Below are 18,834 nucleotides of genomic sequence, written 5' to 3'. Positions count from 1 at the left end.
GTGCACCAGTTTCTAAAGGAAGTGATGATGGCATGGTGATTTCTGTCTGCCACACCCATCACTCAAGAGGGAGGAACGTGCCACAATTTGAATGGCTGAGCTCAGTCCATAGTCACTGGGTACAGCAAGCAAATGGCAAAGCAAAACACTGGCAGCTGGTGGAAATGATAATCTTCGGATTCAGCAGTACTGAACTCTAACGTCCTGTAGCGAGAGTGGAGGATGGCAACTCAAGTAATTAAACTCCAAGTCAAAGTAAAGTCAAAGCTACTTTTGGCTCTTTCTGTTCATCTGAATTGAAATTACGCCATGTGAAGTTTAGCGTTGGACCCTTCACACTTTGACAATTGCTTTGCCCACTATTTTAACAGAGGTGTAAACCCGTGTAAAATAAACCAGTTAATAGAAACATAGAAAATAGGAGCAAGAGTAGGCCATTCAGCCCTTCGGGCCTGCTCCGTCATTCAAAATGATCATGGCTGATCGTCTAACTCAGTACCCTGTTGCTGCTTTTTCCCCACATCCCTTGATCCCTTTAGCATTAAGAAATATATCTATCTCCTTCTTGAATACATCTTTCTGTGGCAGAGAATTCCACAGGTTCACCACCCTCTGAGTGAAGAAATTTCTCCTCATCTTGGTTCTAAATGGCATACCCCATATCCTGAGACTGTGACCCCTGGTTCTGGACTCCCCATCCATCGGGAACATCCTCCCTGCATCTAGTCTGTCTCGTCCTGTTAGAATTTTATATGTTTCGATGAGATCACCTCTCATTTTTCTAAACTCTAGTGAATATAGGCCTAGTCGACCCAATCTCTCCTCATACGTCAGTCCTGCCATCCCAGGAATCAGTCTGGTAAACCTTCGTTGCACTCCCTCCATGGCAAGGACATCCTTGCTCAGATAAGGAGACCAAAACTGTACACAATACTCCAGATGTGGTCTCACCAAGGCCCTGTATAACTGCAGTAAGACATCGCTGCTCCTGTACTCAAATCCTCTTGCAATGAAGACCAACATACCATTCGCCTTCCTTACTGCTTGCTGCACCTGAATGCTCGCTTTCAGCGACTGGTGTACAAGGATATCCAGGTCTCGTTGCACCTCCCCTTTTCCCAATCTATCACCATTCAGATATTAATCTGCCTTTCTGTTTTTACAACCAAAGTGAATAACTTCACATTTATCCACATTATACTGCATCTGCCATGTTCTTGCCCACTCACCCAACTTGTCTAAATCATATTGGAGCCTCTTTGCATCCTCCTCACAGCTCACATTCCACCCCAGCTTTGTGTCATCTGCAAACTTGGAAATGTTACATTTAGTTCCCTCTTCCAAATCATTGATATATATTGTGAATAGCTGGGGCCCAAGCACTGATCCCTGCGGTAACCCACTAGTCACTGCCTGCCACTCGGGAAAAAGACCCGTTTATTCCTACTCTCTGTTTCCTGTCTGTCAACCAATTCTCAATCCATGCCAGTATATTACCCCCAATCCTATGTGCTTTAATTTTGCACACTAACTTCTTGTGTGGGACCTTATCAAAATCCAAATTCTGAAAATCCAAATACACCACATCCACTGGTTCTCCCCTATCTATTCTATTAGTTACATCCTCAAAAAACTCCAGTAGATTTGTTAAGCATGATTTCCCTTTCGTAAACCCATGCTGACTTTGTCCAATCCCGTTAATGCCCTCCAAGTGTTCTGTTATCACATCTTTTATAATAGACTCTAGCATTTTTCCCACTCCTGATGTTCGGCTAACTGGTCTGTAATTCCCTGTTTTTTCTCTCCCTCCTTTTTTAAATAGTGGGGTTACATTTGCCACCCTCCAATCTGTAGGAACTGTTCCAGAGTCTATAGAATTTTGGAAGATGATCACCAATGCATCCACTATTTCCAGGGCCACTTTCTTTAGTACTCTAATGCTTCAATTGAAATAGGGGATTGAGGAATGGCATACATGTGTGTTCCTCTGTCTGAGCCCAGGTTGGATGGTCTTTGTTCAATACAATTTAAGTTGACTAAGCCAGGAGACCCTAATTCAAAATTTTGTTTAGCATCTGAGGTGGAAGTCAGAGAAATCACCACTTGAGAACCCAGAACGTACAAGCTGCCCCCTCACTACAATTAAACATTTCTGAGACCTAGAGGAAGCTGACAGAAAAATATAAAACTAGCATCTCAAAACAAAGTGCATGACGATTGCCCTGTGGAAAATATTCTCTGATGACAGCAAGCTTATCAACAAGACCCAAATTTAATAGAGTGCATCAGCAACCATCGACACACTTTTTATTTTCCATTTTCAGCCCTATGTTGGTTGGACTATTGATGGATCCACAAATGTGTTTGTGTTCTTATTAAGAGCAATACAAGGCAATCATTACTTTGTGTTGTGCAGAAAGCCCCTTGAGAACGGTTCCTGTTCTGATTAAATATCACTGCTCGCAGCTCTACTCGGCCTAAAGTTTTCAGGCTTATGAAAACCAGCTGTGCTTTCCCTCCGCTTACATCATCGGTCAGCATTGAATTCACATGACTGCTTGGCTTTAACTGTTCCTACACTTTCGCAACTGTCCTGTGTTTACAACATTTTATGGAATTTTATTTTGTTTTTCCCCTTTTTTTCCCTTTTTTTTCTGTGAATAACAGTCGAAATGCAACTGATTCTCTGCAACCACATGACACTGACCACATTCTCCCGCCAGACATAAACAAATGATTGATGACAAAGCAGAACCACTTCCTGCCCTAATTCATGAGCTCATGGATGGAGGCACACTAATAAGGTTGCCAACCCTCTCCGGACTGTCCTGCAGTCTCCAAGAATTAAAGATTGATCTCCCCCAGGCACTACTGCAAGGAACCAGGGAGAAAAAATCGTTGGGATTTTGGCAGCATGTGTCTACACCTACCGCACCGAGGTTACCCCTGCTCTTGTTTAGCTGTGTATACTTTCTTCGCCTGCTTCTGGTCCTCGCACAGCAGCTTCTGGTGCTGCTCCTTCCCGCCCCCCCACCATCGTACCCTGCCTCCACATCGGGACCTGGGGCTCCATGAGGCCAGGTGCAAACCCTAGCAACCCTAGTGACTGTTGGTCCTGCACTTTGTTTTGGGGCAGGGCGGTTGGAGGCAGAAGCATGTGATGAAACTTCCCGGAATGCTCCCAACCAGAGTTGGCAATCCTACACACTATAGAGCAGACAACACCCAGTATGTCTAATTAATCTTGATCTGTTTTGGACAAGAGGAGACTTTGAGGCAACCTAATTGAAGTTTCCAAGATCAAAGATGATTAAGGGAAATTGTTTACGATAATAAAGGTTGAGTTATGGACAACTTGGACTGTTCAGCCTTGAAAGGAGGTGACTCGGGGGGGGGTGGGGAACCTTAAACGAAACAGCATCTGTAATGCTAATCAGACTGTCCTACTCTTGGAAGGGTTCCCTCACCCCAGAAGAGCAGAAGTTGACTGCACTGTGAGCGGAAGCAGCGGGTCCATTGCTGCTTTGGTAAATATTCAACATCACGCTCTTACCTTGTCTCCGTGCCGAGGCCGCATCACAGACACCCGATCGTAACCTTTCCGCAGGAGAACCCATAATGCATCCAACTTGCCCTGAAATCACAGGAACACTCATTAGAGGCCTTATTAAGGGGAGGGAAAAAAAACATCTTCAAACCCTCCATTGTTCTTTTTGTGCCTGTTCTGTCTCAATACCCATTCCCTGGCTCCTGTTCACTGATTCCTGGAGGCCTGTAACCTGTACCTTTTTTAAATACAATGCAGAATTAGGTTTCTCACACAGCCGCTTAAGTTGCAACCACTCAAATTAGTTGAAGGACAGCAGCAGCAGCACAGTGTTCACAGACACTATTAGAGTTCCATCGCCTTGGGTCACTTGAAGTGGAGTTACCACATGGTACTGAACCACCAGCTAACCCTGACGTTGCTCTGAGTGCACGCTATGTGCTAAAACAGGGTTATAGGTCAGGGTATGCATCGGACTGTGGGTGGAACCAGCCTGGTTTTAATGAGCAGGATGGATTTTAAGGGGCATCCTCTTGGGTCTAAACGACATCAGAGTTCTGAATCAGCTTGCCGGTGTGTAATACTTCACTACTTCCACCTATTATTTACTGCACCACTGCTGATGTCAGGGACCGACATTTGATGCTCTCATGATTAAAACTGTGAGCCATTGCTGCCATGAGCCATGCTGCTTTCTTCAGTGAGAGATGACCACGAGGGTAATCTCACTGTAAAGTACTGAGAGTCCCAATGGCTCACTGGGTAATAGACTTGCCTGGTGTGGTAGTGAACCATACAGGCTGGGAAGATCTAGGTTTGGCCTATGGTTTCTGGCAGTGGCGGAGGTGCTACAGCCATCATCCCTCCCTAAGCTAGGGAGGATCTCATTCCTGTTCACTATCCAGTGACCGCTGTCGGGAGGGTGTGTGTGGATGTGAAGACATCAGCTAAGGAAAGGTTGGTCTTGGTGTGAGACCCCTTCTTCTGCCCCACCCCCCTCCCCACCCACACTATGGGGGAGCCAGGACTCACTGTCGGGGCTCACACACGAAGAATGTGACGTGAGCAAGGTGGTGGGGGACTATCAGCACTTGTGGAATCAGTCCCAAGCCTCAGAGTGAGGGGAAGAAAACTGAAGGAGGAGAAAAGTTGAATTATAAAAGAAATATTCCATTATGTGCAAAGTACAATGTTTAAAAAAAAAATTCAATACTGAAATAAATAAAAAGCAATTCTTAAAAAAACATTTTTTTCCTCCCCTCTTTTTGATCCCCAAAGCCATCCATTGTAGCCATCCATTGACACAAACCAGACAGGAACCTTAATGTCAGGCGTTTGCTAGTGATATTCCAAAGCCACTCCACCCCAAGCCATGCCAAAATCACAGGTGGAACTACCCCTCTATGGGGAATCGAAGAATGTCAGCCCAATGTGAGGCTACCTCATGGGTCAAATCTCAGAAGCAGCAACACATCATATCCTGGCAGTGTTTTTGGAAATGCACAACAGAAATGACTCCATCATGTCCATGCAAAGAAAGTTGGGCAATCGTAAGGGACAAATAAATTTGATTCCAATGCATCTTCTTGAAACTTCAGATACAAAATCTGGGTAACTTTTTCAAAAAAAAAAGTGTTGTATCTGGTGCGTAGATGAAAGATGGCAGTAATCAGAATGATGTTGCGCTTGCTTCCTGATGGAATCTTTCCCCACACACGTGTGATATCCAATGCATTTGTCTTCATTCTGGGGAGTTTGTGAAGCTGAATACTCTGCCTTGTTTTTTACCCAATCTTTTTGACAGATCTGTTGTTCCTCAGCCTGTTGCCTGCTGCTAACTGTATGACTTTTAACAGTGAGGGGTGTTTTTTGGTTCACAGATATTGGCTGTTTCATAACATGGCTATCTCACAACATGCAGTTCCACTTGGATCACAAGAATCCATGTTTATTCTCCAAATACAATGAACATTTTTGGATAACCTCCTATCTTGGCTGGTAGATGTAACCAAACAGTACAGTATACAACCAGATGTAGTGCCTCTCTCTACCCTTCCAATGACCCATGTAGCTTGCCACAGGGCCACAACGTTGAGCAACCCATAAAACACTGGCACTGTGCTACTCTTGTCCTTGCACCATTTGACTGCTGGTAAGCAAAATACTTGCTGTGATGAGAAGCAACCAGCATTATGCAGAGCTCACGGCCTTCACTTCCCAGATCCCGACGAGTCGCCCACTGCTTTCAATTCGCTTGTGACTCGGGCGTCATAACCCACCAATGTTGCACAGAGGCCATCGTCACCCTGTGGTTTCTATTTTCTGACAGGCTGCCAATTCCAATTGTCTGTCCTCTATAGAGAAACGCAAGTTATCCAATCCCTTCAAACGATTCCTGTGATTAGTGAACATCATTTATTCAGCAGATGTTGCTGAAACAGAAAGCTTTAGAGGAAAAAAAAAATCTACCCTACTCCATTTAAGAATTTGCTTTCTAAAAAGCTATAACCTCACTTCCCCCAAAGCTATTTCAACTGAAGCCTAAGCTATTTTGTGAGCCATTTTATGGCCGAACACACCACATATTGGATCCTGTTCTCACCTTTTTAACCCTTACACGCTGTCTCCAATAACACTGATCACCAAAGTAACTCAATAACACAATTCCCTTCGAGAAGCCTCACTGCATTGTTTGTCCATGACCTAAACTGACAGATGAATCATCTGGCCACCGCCTCCTCTCCTGTCGCAGTGCCTTCAGTACAGACCATAATATCGCACTTCAGATTTTATTACTTGCAGGAGTTAGGTTCTTAGCTTCCTTTAAGAGATTTCTCCTCCCCATTTCCTCGCTCCAAACAGCTCATATCAGAAATCTAATATTCTGGTGCAAATGGAGGAAAGTTACCTTGATTGGAGAGTACCATTTTCTGGGGGAGTTGGACTTGCGACCCCCGTTATTGTTTTGCATTCCTAACTCCGAGAACTCATACTCCTCCTCTGGCATTTTAACTCTGGCATTTTTGGCCTTTTCCAGTTTGGCGCCTTCTTCCGTCGAGCCCTTTTCTCCCCAGCGAACCTGGAAAATTTTAAGTGTGACGTGAGAATAAATCCCTGCTATGCGCACATTGCTAGTCAGTAGTTTGAATGAAGAGGGGGTTGCTAGGTGCTGGGAGGAGGGAGTAAGGGAGCAAGGGGCTTGTTATGACAGCTGGACAAAGAGCAAAGCTGAAGTCAGCAGTCTAGCAGTGTGATAAATGGTGCATGAAAGGAAGTCCCATCAATTCATTAGAGGCAATGGGACAATATAGATATAAAAATGCATCAAAAAGCCCTGAAGGTTTTACAGTTTCACTATGGACAGTGAGAGCTATCAGTCCCCTGCAATTATCTGCATGTGGTTCCCTCATTTCAAGACTTTTGATTCCTCTTCCAGTGGCATTTCACAAAATTATCAACCGATCTCTTCTACCAACTGGTGTTTGCACCATTTTCTACTCTTTTTAAAGCTAGAAAAATGTCCCAAGGCATTGCACAAAATAGGGCTAGGGCCTGAGCAGGAATAAGAAGTCGTCTTCGGGGGTTTGGTTGAAGGCGTAGTCAGCGATAAGGAGGCTTTTGAATGTGGGGAAAGATGGAATAAAGGGAAGAGAGTTTCAGAATGTGTGTGGAGGGGCGGGGTGGTGAGATGGCTTAAGGTTCTGCCAGTGGAGCAGAGAGACAGACCAAGGGGCAGTTAAAATGGAGCAATGGACTTACCCATTTCTCTCCCACCCCGATCTGGCCGACTACAATTTTAAATTGCAGGCGGTGAGGACCCCACCCCAAGCCACCTGGGTCCTCTCTAAATATGCAGATCAGGCTCTGATAACATCATTGGGGCGCGATCTGCTATTTTAACCTGAGGCCTGAGCGGGGGAGCAGTGGTGGCTTCTCCGTCAGGCAAAACCTGCTAGCAACGACAGCCTCTTCTGGCCCAGCAAGGTAATTTTTTTAATTTTTGTTTCTTTGTGGGCCAAGAGAAGCAGGAGTACTCCTCCGGGCCCCACAAGGAATCCTTGGGCGTCCCCTCCCGGAGCACTTACCTTGTGTTCGGCCGTTTTGGTCGGGAAGTTGGCAAGCGGCATGTTCATTGGGCCCAGCCATTGAAATCGGCTACTGCTCTACAGATTGGCCTGCGGCTTACTTTGCTGCTTTCCCGTCCAGGAGTTAAAACCGAGCCCAAAGAGTCAGCGTGGTGAGGATATGTGTGGGGTTGTATGCCTGGAGGTTCAAGGGGTAGGATACAGCAAGGCCATAGAAGAATTTGCAAACACAGTCATGTGTCCCGTAGAAATGGGACATCTTCTGGTTTGCCAGTGTGTCATGAACATCAGCTGAGCATTTCTGGCGGGTATCCCGCACCTGTACTCCATCAAGGAGTCAATGTCTTCAGCAGAGAATTGGATGGGATAGAAAGGTTTCAGAGAAAAAGCAACAGAGTGGCAAATCGTAACTAATGTTGACTGGCACCTAATTAAAGTCTGAGTTACTGCTCCAACTCAGAGAAAGTTAAATACTCTTCAGTGGGCTTACGAAAAACTTCCAGATGGTGGGTAGGGGTGAAAATCCTAAAACAACAGAGGAAAAGAACTTAGGAGCGGGCAGCGGGGGCGCCGGGGTGGGGGGGGGGGGTTGCTGACACAGGAAGAGGGGGTCATATGACTGTAATGTTAACAAACATCTGTCGAAAAGATAAAGTCCAGTGAAATGATCCTCCAACCCCACACCCTTGCCTTGGAAGAGAAGCGAAGGAGACCTTTATTTTACCCACTGTCTCAATATTGTGGTCTGAGGTGATCGAGCCATCCATTTAAATTGTTTTCCTATAAGTAGTCCCCTTCTGCTGCCTCTCCACCATGTTGTATTTCTGTGCAATATTTTGGGCCATCAATACTTCATCTACTGCTTTCAAAGCTCTGTAAATGGGACTTTACAGTTCACCGTCTATATACTTGGGCTGGTTCACAGCGGGGGCTGTGTATGATTTACACTGCTGTTACTGGCATCTTCTTAAAGAGAAATTGATATGTGATGGGAAGCTTAAGCAAGTGACAGTGAAATTCAACAGTTACAAGCTGTTGGAAAAATAACTCAACTGAGATTATTGGGAACAGAAGTCTTAGCTCCATCCTTCTTCTCTTCACTTTTGACTGTTAAAGGGGCACTGTCTTCATAAATAAAAAAGTGTTTGACCAAGGAGAGGCGTGGTCTTAAAGAGTTGGTGACAGAGGTTTTGAACACAATCATATTTTAAAATGAACACGTGAGAGCGTATTATTTGACAAGAACATCTCTCTGAGGTCACTCTTGGGATCATTTCTGCTATGGAACTATTGCACTGTGTACCCCTTAAAATCTCTGCACATAATAGCATTAAACTGCACAGTTGAGCGTAAAACTAAGCATCTTTTTGACATTTAAAAGCTGGAACTTTGGGTAATTTTCAATTGAATTGAGAGAAGTCCAAGGACTTGACACGTGGGCTTCAACTTTTCAACCAGGGGAAAGGACTGGATTCATTTAATTTGAAAACAAAACACTTTACTTTCTACAAGTCACTCTGATAGATCACAAGTTTAAAAAGGACCACTGGTAACACTTTACCTCCATTCTTTTAATCCCACCCACACCTCGCCCCCCGTAATACGAGGCATCGACGGTTGGCCATTTCTTCTTGGGCAATCCTTCTGAATCCGAATCTTCCTGCAGGAGAGAAAATGATTAGTGGGCAATGAGAACGTGTAGAGCTGAGCTGCTTTGTCAGAGCAAGCAACTGGCCTAATCCTTGCTGGAACTCAGACAAGAGGAAATGCCACAGCTTTTAAAGTTCCCAAACAGATCCTTCAAGGCTGACATTGGCCCAACCTCTAGACTCGGAATCTACTGCCAAATGGGGCTTCCAACCTCATGACAGCAAGAAGTAAAACCACCTGAGTTTGTTGAACTCATGCACAACATATTTTGTGTGTGAGCTACTGTGTGTCTACTTATGGGGGAGCAAGAATCAAAACAGGAAGAAGCTTGACATCATTGTCACTCAGGCAGGCCAGAAGAGATTCATAACACTCAGTGGGTTTTGCAATCACTCTCTGTGTTTACATCCCACAAAAGGAGAATAACTTAAAAACAAAGTTGTTCCATAAAGTTTATTTTTTAACTTTTAAAAGTACATTTAAGCTGGCTCTGTTTATCCCTTTGCGCAATGACTATCCGCTCTATTGAAGATTCAGCCTAATTCAGCAGGATTACAAAGAAAAGGATGTACAGAACCGTCAGTCATTTATTAACTTTTTTTTCCGGCTCCATGCATTAACCATTGAAGTCCTGCAACCAATGAAATAGAACAGTGGGCTCCACCACTACAACCAGTGTCAGTGCTGCCATGTATATTGGCCACTGGGAGATCATAGGGTAGCTCAGTCAGTGAACGCTGAACTTGAGGTCAAGAGGTTTTGGGTTTGAAGCAGTAAGTTGTATTTTTCAGACTCTGAACAGTGGGATTTGCTGGATGTGTACAAGTAAACACTTTCCACACTGCTTGCACCTGGAGGGTGGTCTTCAACCCCAAATAGGGTCAACCTCCTTTGCTGTATCTCCTGCAGACCCTCCAACTCTTCTGCCCTCATGTCTCTGCTTCACCACTGTGAACAATCCCCCACTTTTCTGCAGCCACCACAACATTCCCTTGACTCAACCTTTCATGCTTTTGAGTGGAATAAAACAAAGACCACATCTTAGCATCTGGAGGAGGGGGGACAGGAGGCTGCAGAAACTATGCAGTGCTCACCATACTGCAGCAATATCTCTGACTGTTCAATGGCTGAACGAGAAACTCTATGTCTAATGGAGAATCAAACTGACATCTACCCAATAGATTGCAAGTGTTAAGCCAATATTGTACCATTCTCTGACACAGCACATTATGGTGGTATATAATGCACCAAACAAAGGCTGGATTATTCTGGAATGTGGCACATTACCCACTAATGCGTTGCACACTAGACTGTTCAGATTCGCATTTTTTCTCATTGCTGGAAATTGGATGATCTTCAGCAGAGACCGGAATGAGAGATAACAGGCATGGGAGAGCTACTACATTATACCTTAAGTATAACCTCATGGTGTGACAATTCAATCTCCTCCACTCTCTAACAAGAATGCCTGTGACAGCTGCCAACATCTAGTGTTCAGGAATGAAGAAAGGCTGAGCATGGTTGACACACAATCAGCCATCAGAATAAGAGTTCCGTGCACACATCCAGCACATACCACTGCTCAGCATCTTGACATTAACGCACTGTGAAAATATAACTCACTGCTCTTTCTTCCTTCAGTTTGAAGACCAAAAATCCATTCATGTCTATCCCATGTATATGTCATTAGAAAACGATCTTTCTCTTGCCCTTCTACTATCTTACACATCCAGCTGGATATTCTAGAAAACCCCACTGAAAGCCCCAAGTTGAACCATACCTCGGGGTCAATTTCAAAGTATAAAATGGACCACTGAAACTTTTCAAAGCTTATGTGTCCTGATGGCCAAACCAACCCAGCAAGCTCCTCTTTACGTAAGCTACCTGGTAAATGTGCCCGAAGGCATTATCATTCGTGGGAGGAATGCTGGCAAATTCAGCAGATGTTTTGGTTAAAGTTAAGGTGTGGACAGATGTTCTTATTTACTTTTGGCATCTCTCTAATTCCATATTGTAGGATTTTCTTTAATTTTACTGGTACAATACCTACTCATATAGCAGGGTTTTTCATGTATCCTCATTACTAAGTACAGCTGGCTGTTTTGAACAATGGGCAGCTGCTAATAATTTGCTTGGTTTAACTTAACCGTTTGATAACAGTGATACCCTTCAGCCTCTCCATGTCAAAAGGATGCAGAGACACCAGCGTCGACTGAAGAGTACCACAATATGTTGTAAAATCATGCGGAGTACAAAAGATGGCTGACAATGCACAATGGTCTTGTTTACTGCAAGAAGGCCTCAGGAATCTGTCGTCATCAGAATCTTGGGACTGTCTGCGGATATGTGCGGACCACTGCCAGTGAGGCAGACAGCCCAACATTGATGTCTTCACTCAGGCAAGCTGCCTATGGAGACACGATTGGTGCCGATAGCTCGCGCCGACTATACTGATAAGGCCCACGGACCCACTTCAAATATCCTAAGGCCTCTCGATTTGGGTGAGTGCTGATTACCCAAAAATGGGTCCGGACTAATTTCTAGTCCAAAAGATCAGACCATTGTGTTCTTTCCTATGCCAGCTCCTGCACTGTCTGTCCATTGTCAATTTTCCATTCAGGTTCTCTTACTGGCTATTATCTTGGCTTTGGCCTTCCACACAGTCTTCCTATCTTGGAACCATTTCATCACCTTCCAAGGGTAATGCTTCTCTCTCATCAATACGGCATACTTCCCAATACCTACTCTTCATATAATATGTTCTGATACCACACGCAGGGTACTCTCATTACTTCAGTATTGGGTCACTCACATCAGCATCCCCCTTGCACAGCCATTCCAGCAGTATCAAGCCTCTTGTGTCATGGATATAAACTACAATGACTCGTACTATCAAACAGTCCCCTTAGTAGATGACTAAGACTATGACTAAGATGAGAAAGAAATGGTTAGCACCAATGAATATAAATACTTCAAACTGCACGACTAAGTCACATGCATATGTTCTTTAGAGTATACACCTAATATCTGCTTTTCATAGCAGAGATAAAGTACATAGGTACATAGGAATATACGAATAGGAGTAGGCCATTCAGCCCCTCATGCCTGCTCCACCATTTGATAAGATCATGGCTGATCTGTGATCTAACTCCATATACCTGCCTTTGGCCCATATCCCTTAATACCTTTGGTTGCCAAAAAGCTATCTATCTCAGATTTAAATTTAGCAATTGAGCTAGTATCAATTGCCGTTAACTAGTCGGAGTTCATATTTGTAGTAGTTGGAGTTCATATTTGAAAAAGGACAGCAAGTTCCCATATGTGCACATTATTAGTTGCCCTCATGTGTTATTGGTTGTTTTTTCTTTTAGCATTTTTCCCAGTGAATTTTGTATTCATCATGTTGGAAGATGGTAGTGCTGGCAAATGGAACAGTTTCCATTTCAGGCATCCGCTGTTCACATCGACCTTTCCTGGGTCAGGCGTAGAATGGTCAATCCCCTTAATCCCCAACAATGTACCTTAGTTCAATGTCAGAACACCAACCCCCTATTGTGCCAGGGTGACATTTTCCATTTTTCACACCAGCCATCCTGTAGCTCTTTGAAATCACAATTTATTAGGAGCAATTTTGTACTTTGGAATCATGCCCAAACTCATTTCAAGGTATATTCTATACAGACTGAGAATACCTTCATCCAATCAGTCTTGGCAAGATTTTAATCCTGTCTCAAGAGGTGAAAAGGCTAGTGTCTAACTAATTGCACCGTCTGATCCCTTATGCACTATGGTATTTTATCCACATTATTTGACCAATCGTGACATCTAGGTGGCTGAGCTAAGCGATGTCAAATGACCAACTGTACCTTTATTTCTCTTGTGGTCTTATTTTACCTGCATCCAATTGAGTTTCGATGGTCATGTGATGGTTCTTTTTTTCTCCTGTGTGGTCATTGATACTCATTTCAACTAGTGAGACAAGGTAGGCCCAATAGACAACAGGCAAGCATGAGTTGGCACTCAGATTAACGATAAATAGATCCACCTTTTACCAATAGAAAAAAAATAACTTATGCCTCCGTCACAATAATATACAATGGTGCCTGTACAACATACAACGAACACTGTTTGTCCATTTAGCTGTTAAAGGTCACAAGCAGTGTTCGATCCGGCCATACTGGCTAAGGGTGTAATGGGGGGATGATGCTTGATAATGCAACTGGAGCCAAGTAGTCCAATTTGTGGCGCTTGCCAATGGAATAGAAACAGAGGTGCCTGCATTATTGATATTCTGCCCCTAGATGTCACCAGCCCATAAAGTAAATACCACATCCTATTCTATTTACAAGGTATGCTGAAACATTTAACGGCAAGGCACCAACAGTTGTTCCAGTTTTCCTGCCATTTCTGTTGAATCCAAGGGAAGACCATTCAAAAAAGCTTTAAAAGGCCATAAGATGTGTATCTGGAAAGAGAAGAGTTTGAAGATAATAATGAGACACAGAGCAAATGGGGCCAGATTAGCCAGAAAAGGGCAGACTTGTTGGGGCTAATTGCCTTTTGCTTCTAAAATTCCTTATGTTCTTCTTTAAATGTCCAATTTTGTAATATCTGTATAGCATGACACATTTAACTTTATTAAGTTAAATATTTATATAGGCAAAATTCAACAAACTGAAGACTTCCTTAATGGTTTGAACAGATCATTTTAATGGGGCTGCACTGAGATTTCCACTTCCTTTGTATAATGTGTTTCTTACAACCATTCCCATGTGCAGATTTATTTCAAGACTAAAACTAAATGACTGCATTTTTGTGGCTATTTCATATGTCATCTGATGCAATGGACATGCTGTTTAATCTTTGCACTTTGTGAAAGGAAATTAATATTCAGCACTTCTGTTGTACAATATGTTTGGTGGAACTTGACTGCTCAAATCACCTGGCAGTACATTAGTGTGACACAAGAGCTGACATTTGTTTTAATCTTTTCATGCTTTTACTTTCTTTACACTGGCTGCTGTATAATGGTACAATTAAAAATTGATCATTTAAATTAACTTGGCTGCATATTATAAATAATTAATGTCTGCCACTTATGACATTGGCTGTTGTTCTGTATTTATTCAGAATGAATTATGTTTTCAGCTTTGCAAATATTGAACAATTATCAACCAATATCTGGAACCCACCAATCAGCTAATATCTATTACAGTTCATGGGTTTACCTCGAGTGTTACTGGGAGTGTCTGATCAGTTCATCATTCATTCTCATCAGATGGTATCTCCAAAGCAAGTATGATCTTCATCAATAGACGATAATATTTCATTGATACTGTAGTCCTCCTGAACTTTCCTCTTCTGCTCCTCGTAAGCAACAAAAATCTAATCTTAACCACTTTTCTTCTCCCTCCCTGTATCCTTCAATAGGGGTCCGGTATTAGGAGGGAGGCGGGTTGGTAGCGTGGGGTCGACTAGGCGCGTGGGTAACGCGTCCAGTGAAATCGGTGGGTTTGGCACGCGATTGTAAGTAAATTGAAGCCACTTACCTTGGCTTCCGGGTTTTGCGCTGGAAAGCTGCGCAGCGGGCGGACTGCGCACCCGCATCATAGGCTATCAGCTGGAGGAGCCCTATTTAAAGGGGCAGTCCTCCACTGACTGATGCTGCAGAAAATAGGCAAAATCACAGCTTGGAGCAGCCCAGGAGGAAGTGGGCCTGCCTCTGACACCATGAAGGCCTGGCTCGAGGTGGCAGAGGAGGTCACTAGCACCACCAACATATCACGCACCTGCATACAGTGCAGGAGGCGCTTCAATGACCTCAGTAGGTCCGCCAAAGTGAGTACACTTACTCATTCCCCCACACTTCGTCTGCCACATCACCGCCCCCACCCCATATCTCCTTCTGCACTCCCAACACTACTCTATCACATCACTCCTCACACCCACTCAAAGCTCATCCTCATCTTACCTGCACTTACTCACCTCGCCAGTACGCATCCCACCACCATCACTCAACCCAATCCCCATACAATCTCATAGCTCTATCGCATACTCACCTCCAATGCACCTCTTTCACGGTCAGCCTCACCCAACCTGCCTCTACCTGTGCTGCAGCCACAGGGCATGCATCACAGATGTGTAGTAGGAGGCGTAAAGCAAATGTGTCATGAGCATGAAGGGGATGCACAAAGGTGTTTGAGGGTTTGTCATGGTTTTTACTTATATTTGATTTCTGATCAACTCACATTACATATTATATTGTCACCACTACTGCCACCTCTTGGCCATTCTTGACTGGCTTGTGCAATAATGTCCTTTCATGAGGTTCTCCATGAACACGCTTGATGCCACCCATTGGGTCACCCTACAGTGGATGTATGTGTAGTTGCACGACTACTTTGTGCAGGTGCTTGTTGCACAACACTGTGTTGTGTAGCTCCACGTGGTGGAGGTGGAGGGCATGCCTGGCAAGGCTGGTGATGTTGCTCGTCCTCCAATGGAGTGATGAATAGACCCCACCCCCCCATCATGACGGTGTGAGTGTGAGAGGGTCCACAATGTAGGTAAATGTGTTTGGACAGCAGAGTTTAGGGTCTGATTTAATAATTTGGAGTGTGGAGACAATGGTGACAGAGTGCCCTGCTGCAATGAATGAGGGTTTACCCCACACCTGTTAAATAGACCTTTGCAGCTGCCACTGGCTGCTGGCTGCAATATGTCTGTTTAAACAGGGAGTGTTTCCCCCAGCATGGGAAACACGCTCTGGGTAGTCCAAAATCCGAATCCTCCTAAAATCTCCAACTAATGAGGTCTGTAAACGATCTCAAGTACCCAGATAATGATCTTAAGTGGGATCCCGCCGGCTTTGATTGCCGGTGGGAGCCCCGCATTCAGGGGCTGCGCGCGCACTGATTCGCGTCATTGGGGAACCCGGAAGTGGGCGGGTTGGAGCCGGGCTCCGGGCCCACTCCGGGAATCCCCAATTTTAGGAGCCCCCCACCCCCTGCCACGAACGCACCCGATCAGCCATCCGAAAATTGACCCCATGATGTGGGCTGACATTCCAGTGCAATTCTGAGGGAGTGCTGCACTGTCGGAGGTGCCGTCTTTCGGATGAGACGTTAAGCCGAGGCCCCGTCTGCCCTCTAAGGTTGATGTGAAAGATCCCATGGCACTAATTCGAAGAAGAGTAGGGGAATTCTCCCCAATGTCCTGGTTAATGTTTATCCCTCAACTAACATCATAAAAACAGATTATCTGAACACTTATTTCACGGCTGTTTGTGGGACCTTGCTGTTTTGCAAATTGGCTGCCGCATTTCCCTCATTACAAAAGTGATTACACTTCAAAAAGTACTTAATTGGCTGTAAAACGCTTTGGGATGTCCTGAGGTTGTGAAAGGCACCTTATAAATGCAAGTTCGTTCGTTCTTCTGAATCAAGACTCATTGCACCATCTCCTACTCCAACTCATTTTTTCTGAGACATCAGAACTGGAAATCCCTGAGGATGCACCCCAGTCTTAGAACAGCCCCTTGCAAATGCTGGTCCAGAATGTTACGTTGTTCCACATTATCTGTGTTTGATTGACAACATGTACTCGAGTGGAGGGGAAGGTTGTCTTACAGGCCCACACCTACAGGGAACCTGATGAAGAATTTCATGGAGAGTCTTTGTATCCCTCACAGTGAAGAACCTTTAGCTACTCTATCCAGGATGGAAAGGAACGTCCCCCACCCAACTCATTTCAAACCCGTCAGTACAACTCTCAGTGTTAGTCACAAGAGGGTGCATCTTCTTCTGTAGTGAAACATCGACCCTTTCTTTCCCCACAAACAAGTGAGTGAAACAGCTATGAGCAACTTGTCAGTCAACACTCTGTGCGTGTCTCTCTCACTCTGTATGTGTATGTCTCTTTCACGTGATGTGTGTGTGTGTGTGTGTGTGTGTGTGTGTGTCTCTCGTTCTTGCTCTCTTCCCCCCCGCCCCCCCTCCCCACCCGAAATGGATCCTACTTTCAGACCGAGAGTTGGGTGGAGGGGGGAGATATATCTGTATTCATATCTGAGACATGATCCCAGTCTGGTTTTTATCGTGATAATAGATGAGTTTCCTATTGCAGTTGATGCTGGCAATAGCTTCTTCTCCCACTACCACTCCCCAGTGATATGACTTCTGTTTGCAGCTGGAGCAGCACCAGCCAGTGTGGGTTTCTTCCTGCAGAACTCAGGCCCCTCATGAAATACCCAAATTACCCCCAGGAGAAGCGGACAAAGCTGCACAGTATGAGGGCATAAGTCTCAAAAAGCATTGTACCTACGGCAGAGGCCTAGTCCAGCATTGCTGACAATCTATGCAGAAATAACAATTCTATATGAATCTCGGGGCTGAATTGAGTAATTTCCCTATGGATGCTTCAAGATGTGCAATCCCTTAGCCCTCCTGTCATTGTTCTGAACCATGTGAGACTGGGCTGTACACTCAATTCATAAAAAACAAATTGTAAGGATTAATGCCTTTGGCAAGATTTTTATTTCCAAATTCCTCACAGTACAATGTAATCACAGCCTTTATTACTGACCCTTGGAAGGCTGCAGATGCCTTTCTGAACTACAGTAGTGAAACAATCATAGAATCATACCGCACAGAAGGAGACCATTCATCCCATCGTGCCTGTGCTGGCTCTTTCAAAGAGCTATCCACTTCCATGCTCTTTCCCCATAGCCCTGTAAATTTCTCCTTTTCAAGTATTTATCCAATTCCATTTTGAAAGTTATTATTGAATCTGCTTCCCCCACCCTTTCAGGTAGCACATTCCAGATCATAACAACTCGCTGCGTAAAAAAAAAAAATTCTCCTCATTTTTCCCCAGATTTTTTGCCAATTATTTTAAATCTGTGTCCTCTGGTTACTGATCCTCCTGTCACTGGACACAGTTTCGCCCTATCTATTCTATCAAAACCCCTCATAATATTGAGCACCTCTATTAAATCTCGCTTAAGCTTCTCTGATCTAAGGAGAACAATCCCAGCTTCTCTAGTCTCTTCATGTAACTGAAATCCCTCATCCCTGGTAACATTCTGGTAAATCTCCTCTGCACCCTCTCCAAGACCTTGATATCCTTCCTAAAGTGTGGTGCCCAGAACTGAACACAATACTCCAGCTGGGGTCTAACCAGTGATTTATCAAAGTTTACCATAACTTCCTTGCTTTTGTACTCTTTGCCTTTATTTAAGAGATCGTTTGGCCCAACCAGTCAGTGTTGGTAACGTCATAACATTGCCCGTCTCCGCTCCTGCCTCAGCTTATCTGCTGAAACTCTCATCCATGCCTTTGTTACCTCCAGATTGGACTATTCCAATGCTCTCCTGGCTGGCCTCCCGTTTTCCACCCTCCATAAACTTGAGCTCATCCAAAACTCTACTGCCCCTATCCTAATTCGCACCAAGTCCTGTTCTCCCATCATCCCTGGGCTCGCTGACCTACATTGGCTCCCGGTCCGGCAATGCCTCGATTTTAAAATTCTCATCCTTGTTTTCAAATCCTTCCA

General features: G+C 44.4%; 1 protein-coding gene across 1 annotated transcript in view; it reads right to left on the bottom strand.

The window, feature by feature from the left end:
- LOC137335729 (anthrax toxin receptor 1-like) overlaps nt 1-18,834 on the bottom strand; it is a 147,749-nt gene that overhangs the window by 33,184 nt on the left and 95,731 nt on the right. The window contains exons 15-17 of the mRNA XM_068001045.1: nt 9,194-9,292; nt 6,456-6,626; nt 3,554-3,634 (exon numbers count right to left, since the gene is read on the bottom strand). Of these exons, the coding sequence (XP_067857146.1) occupies nt 3,554-3,634; nt 6,456-6,626; nt 9,194-9,292 (351 nt within the window). The remainder of the gene's footprint in view (nt 1-3,553; nt 3,635-6,455; nt 6,627-9,193; nt 9,293-18,834) is intronic.

This window comes from Heptranchias perlo, chromosome 20, assembly GCF_035084215.1.
Source record: "Heptranchias perlo isolate sHepPer1 chromosome 20, sHepPer1.hap1, whole genome shotgun sequence".
NCBI lineage: Eukaryota > Metazoa > Chordata > Chondrichthyes > Hexanchiformes > Hexanchidae > Heptranchias > Heptranchias perlo.
Note: the sequence above shows the minus strand (reverse complement) of the source record. Positions and strands in the feature narration are given on the sequence as shown.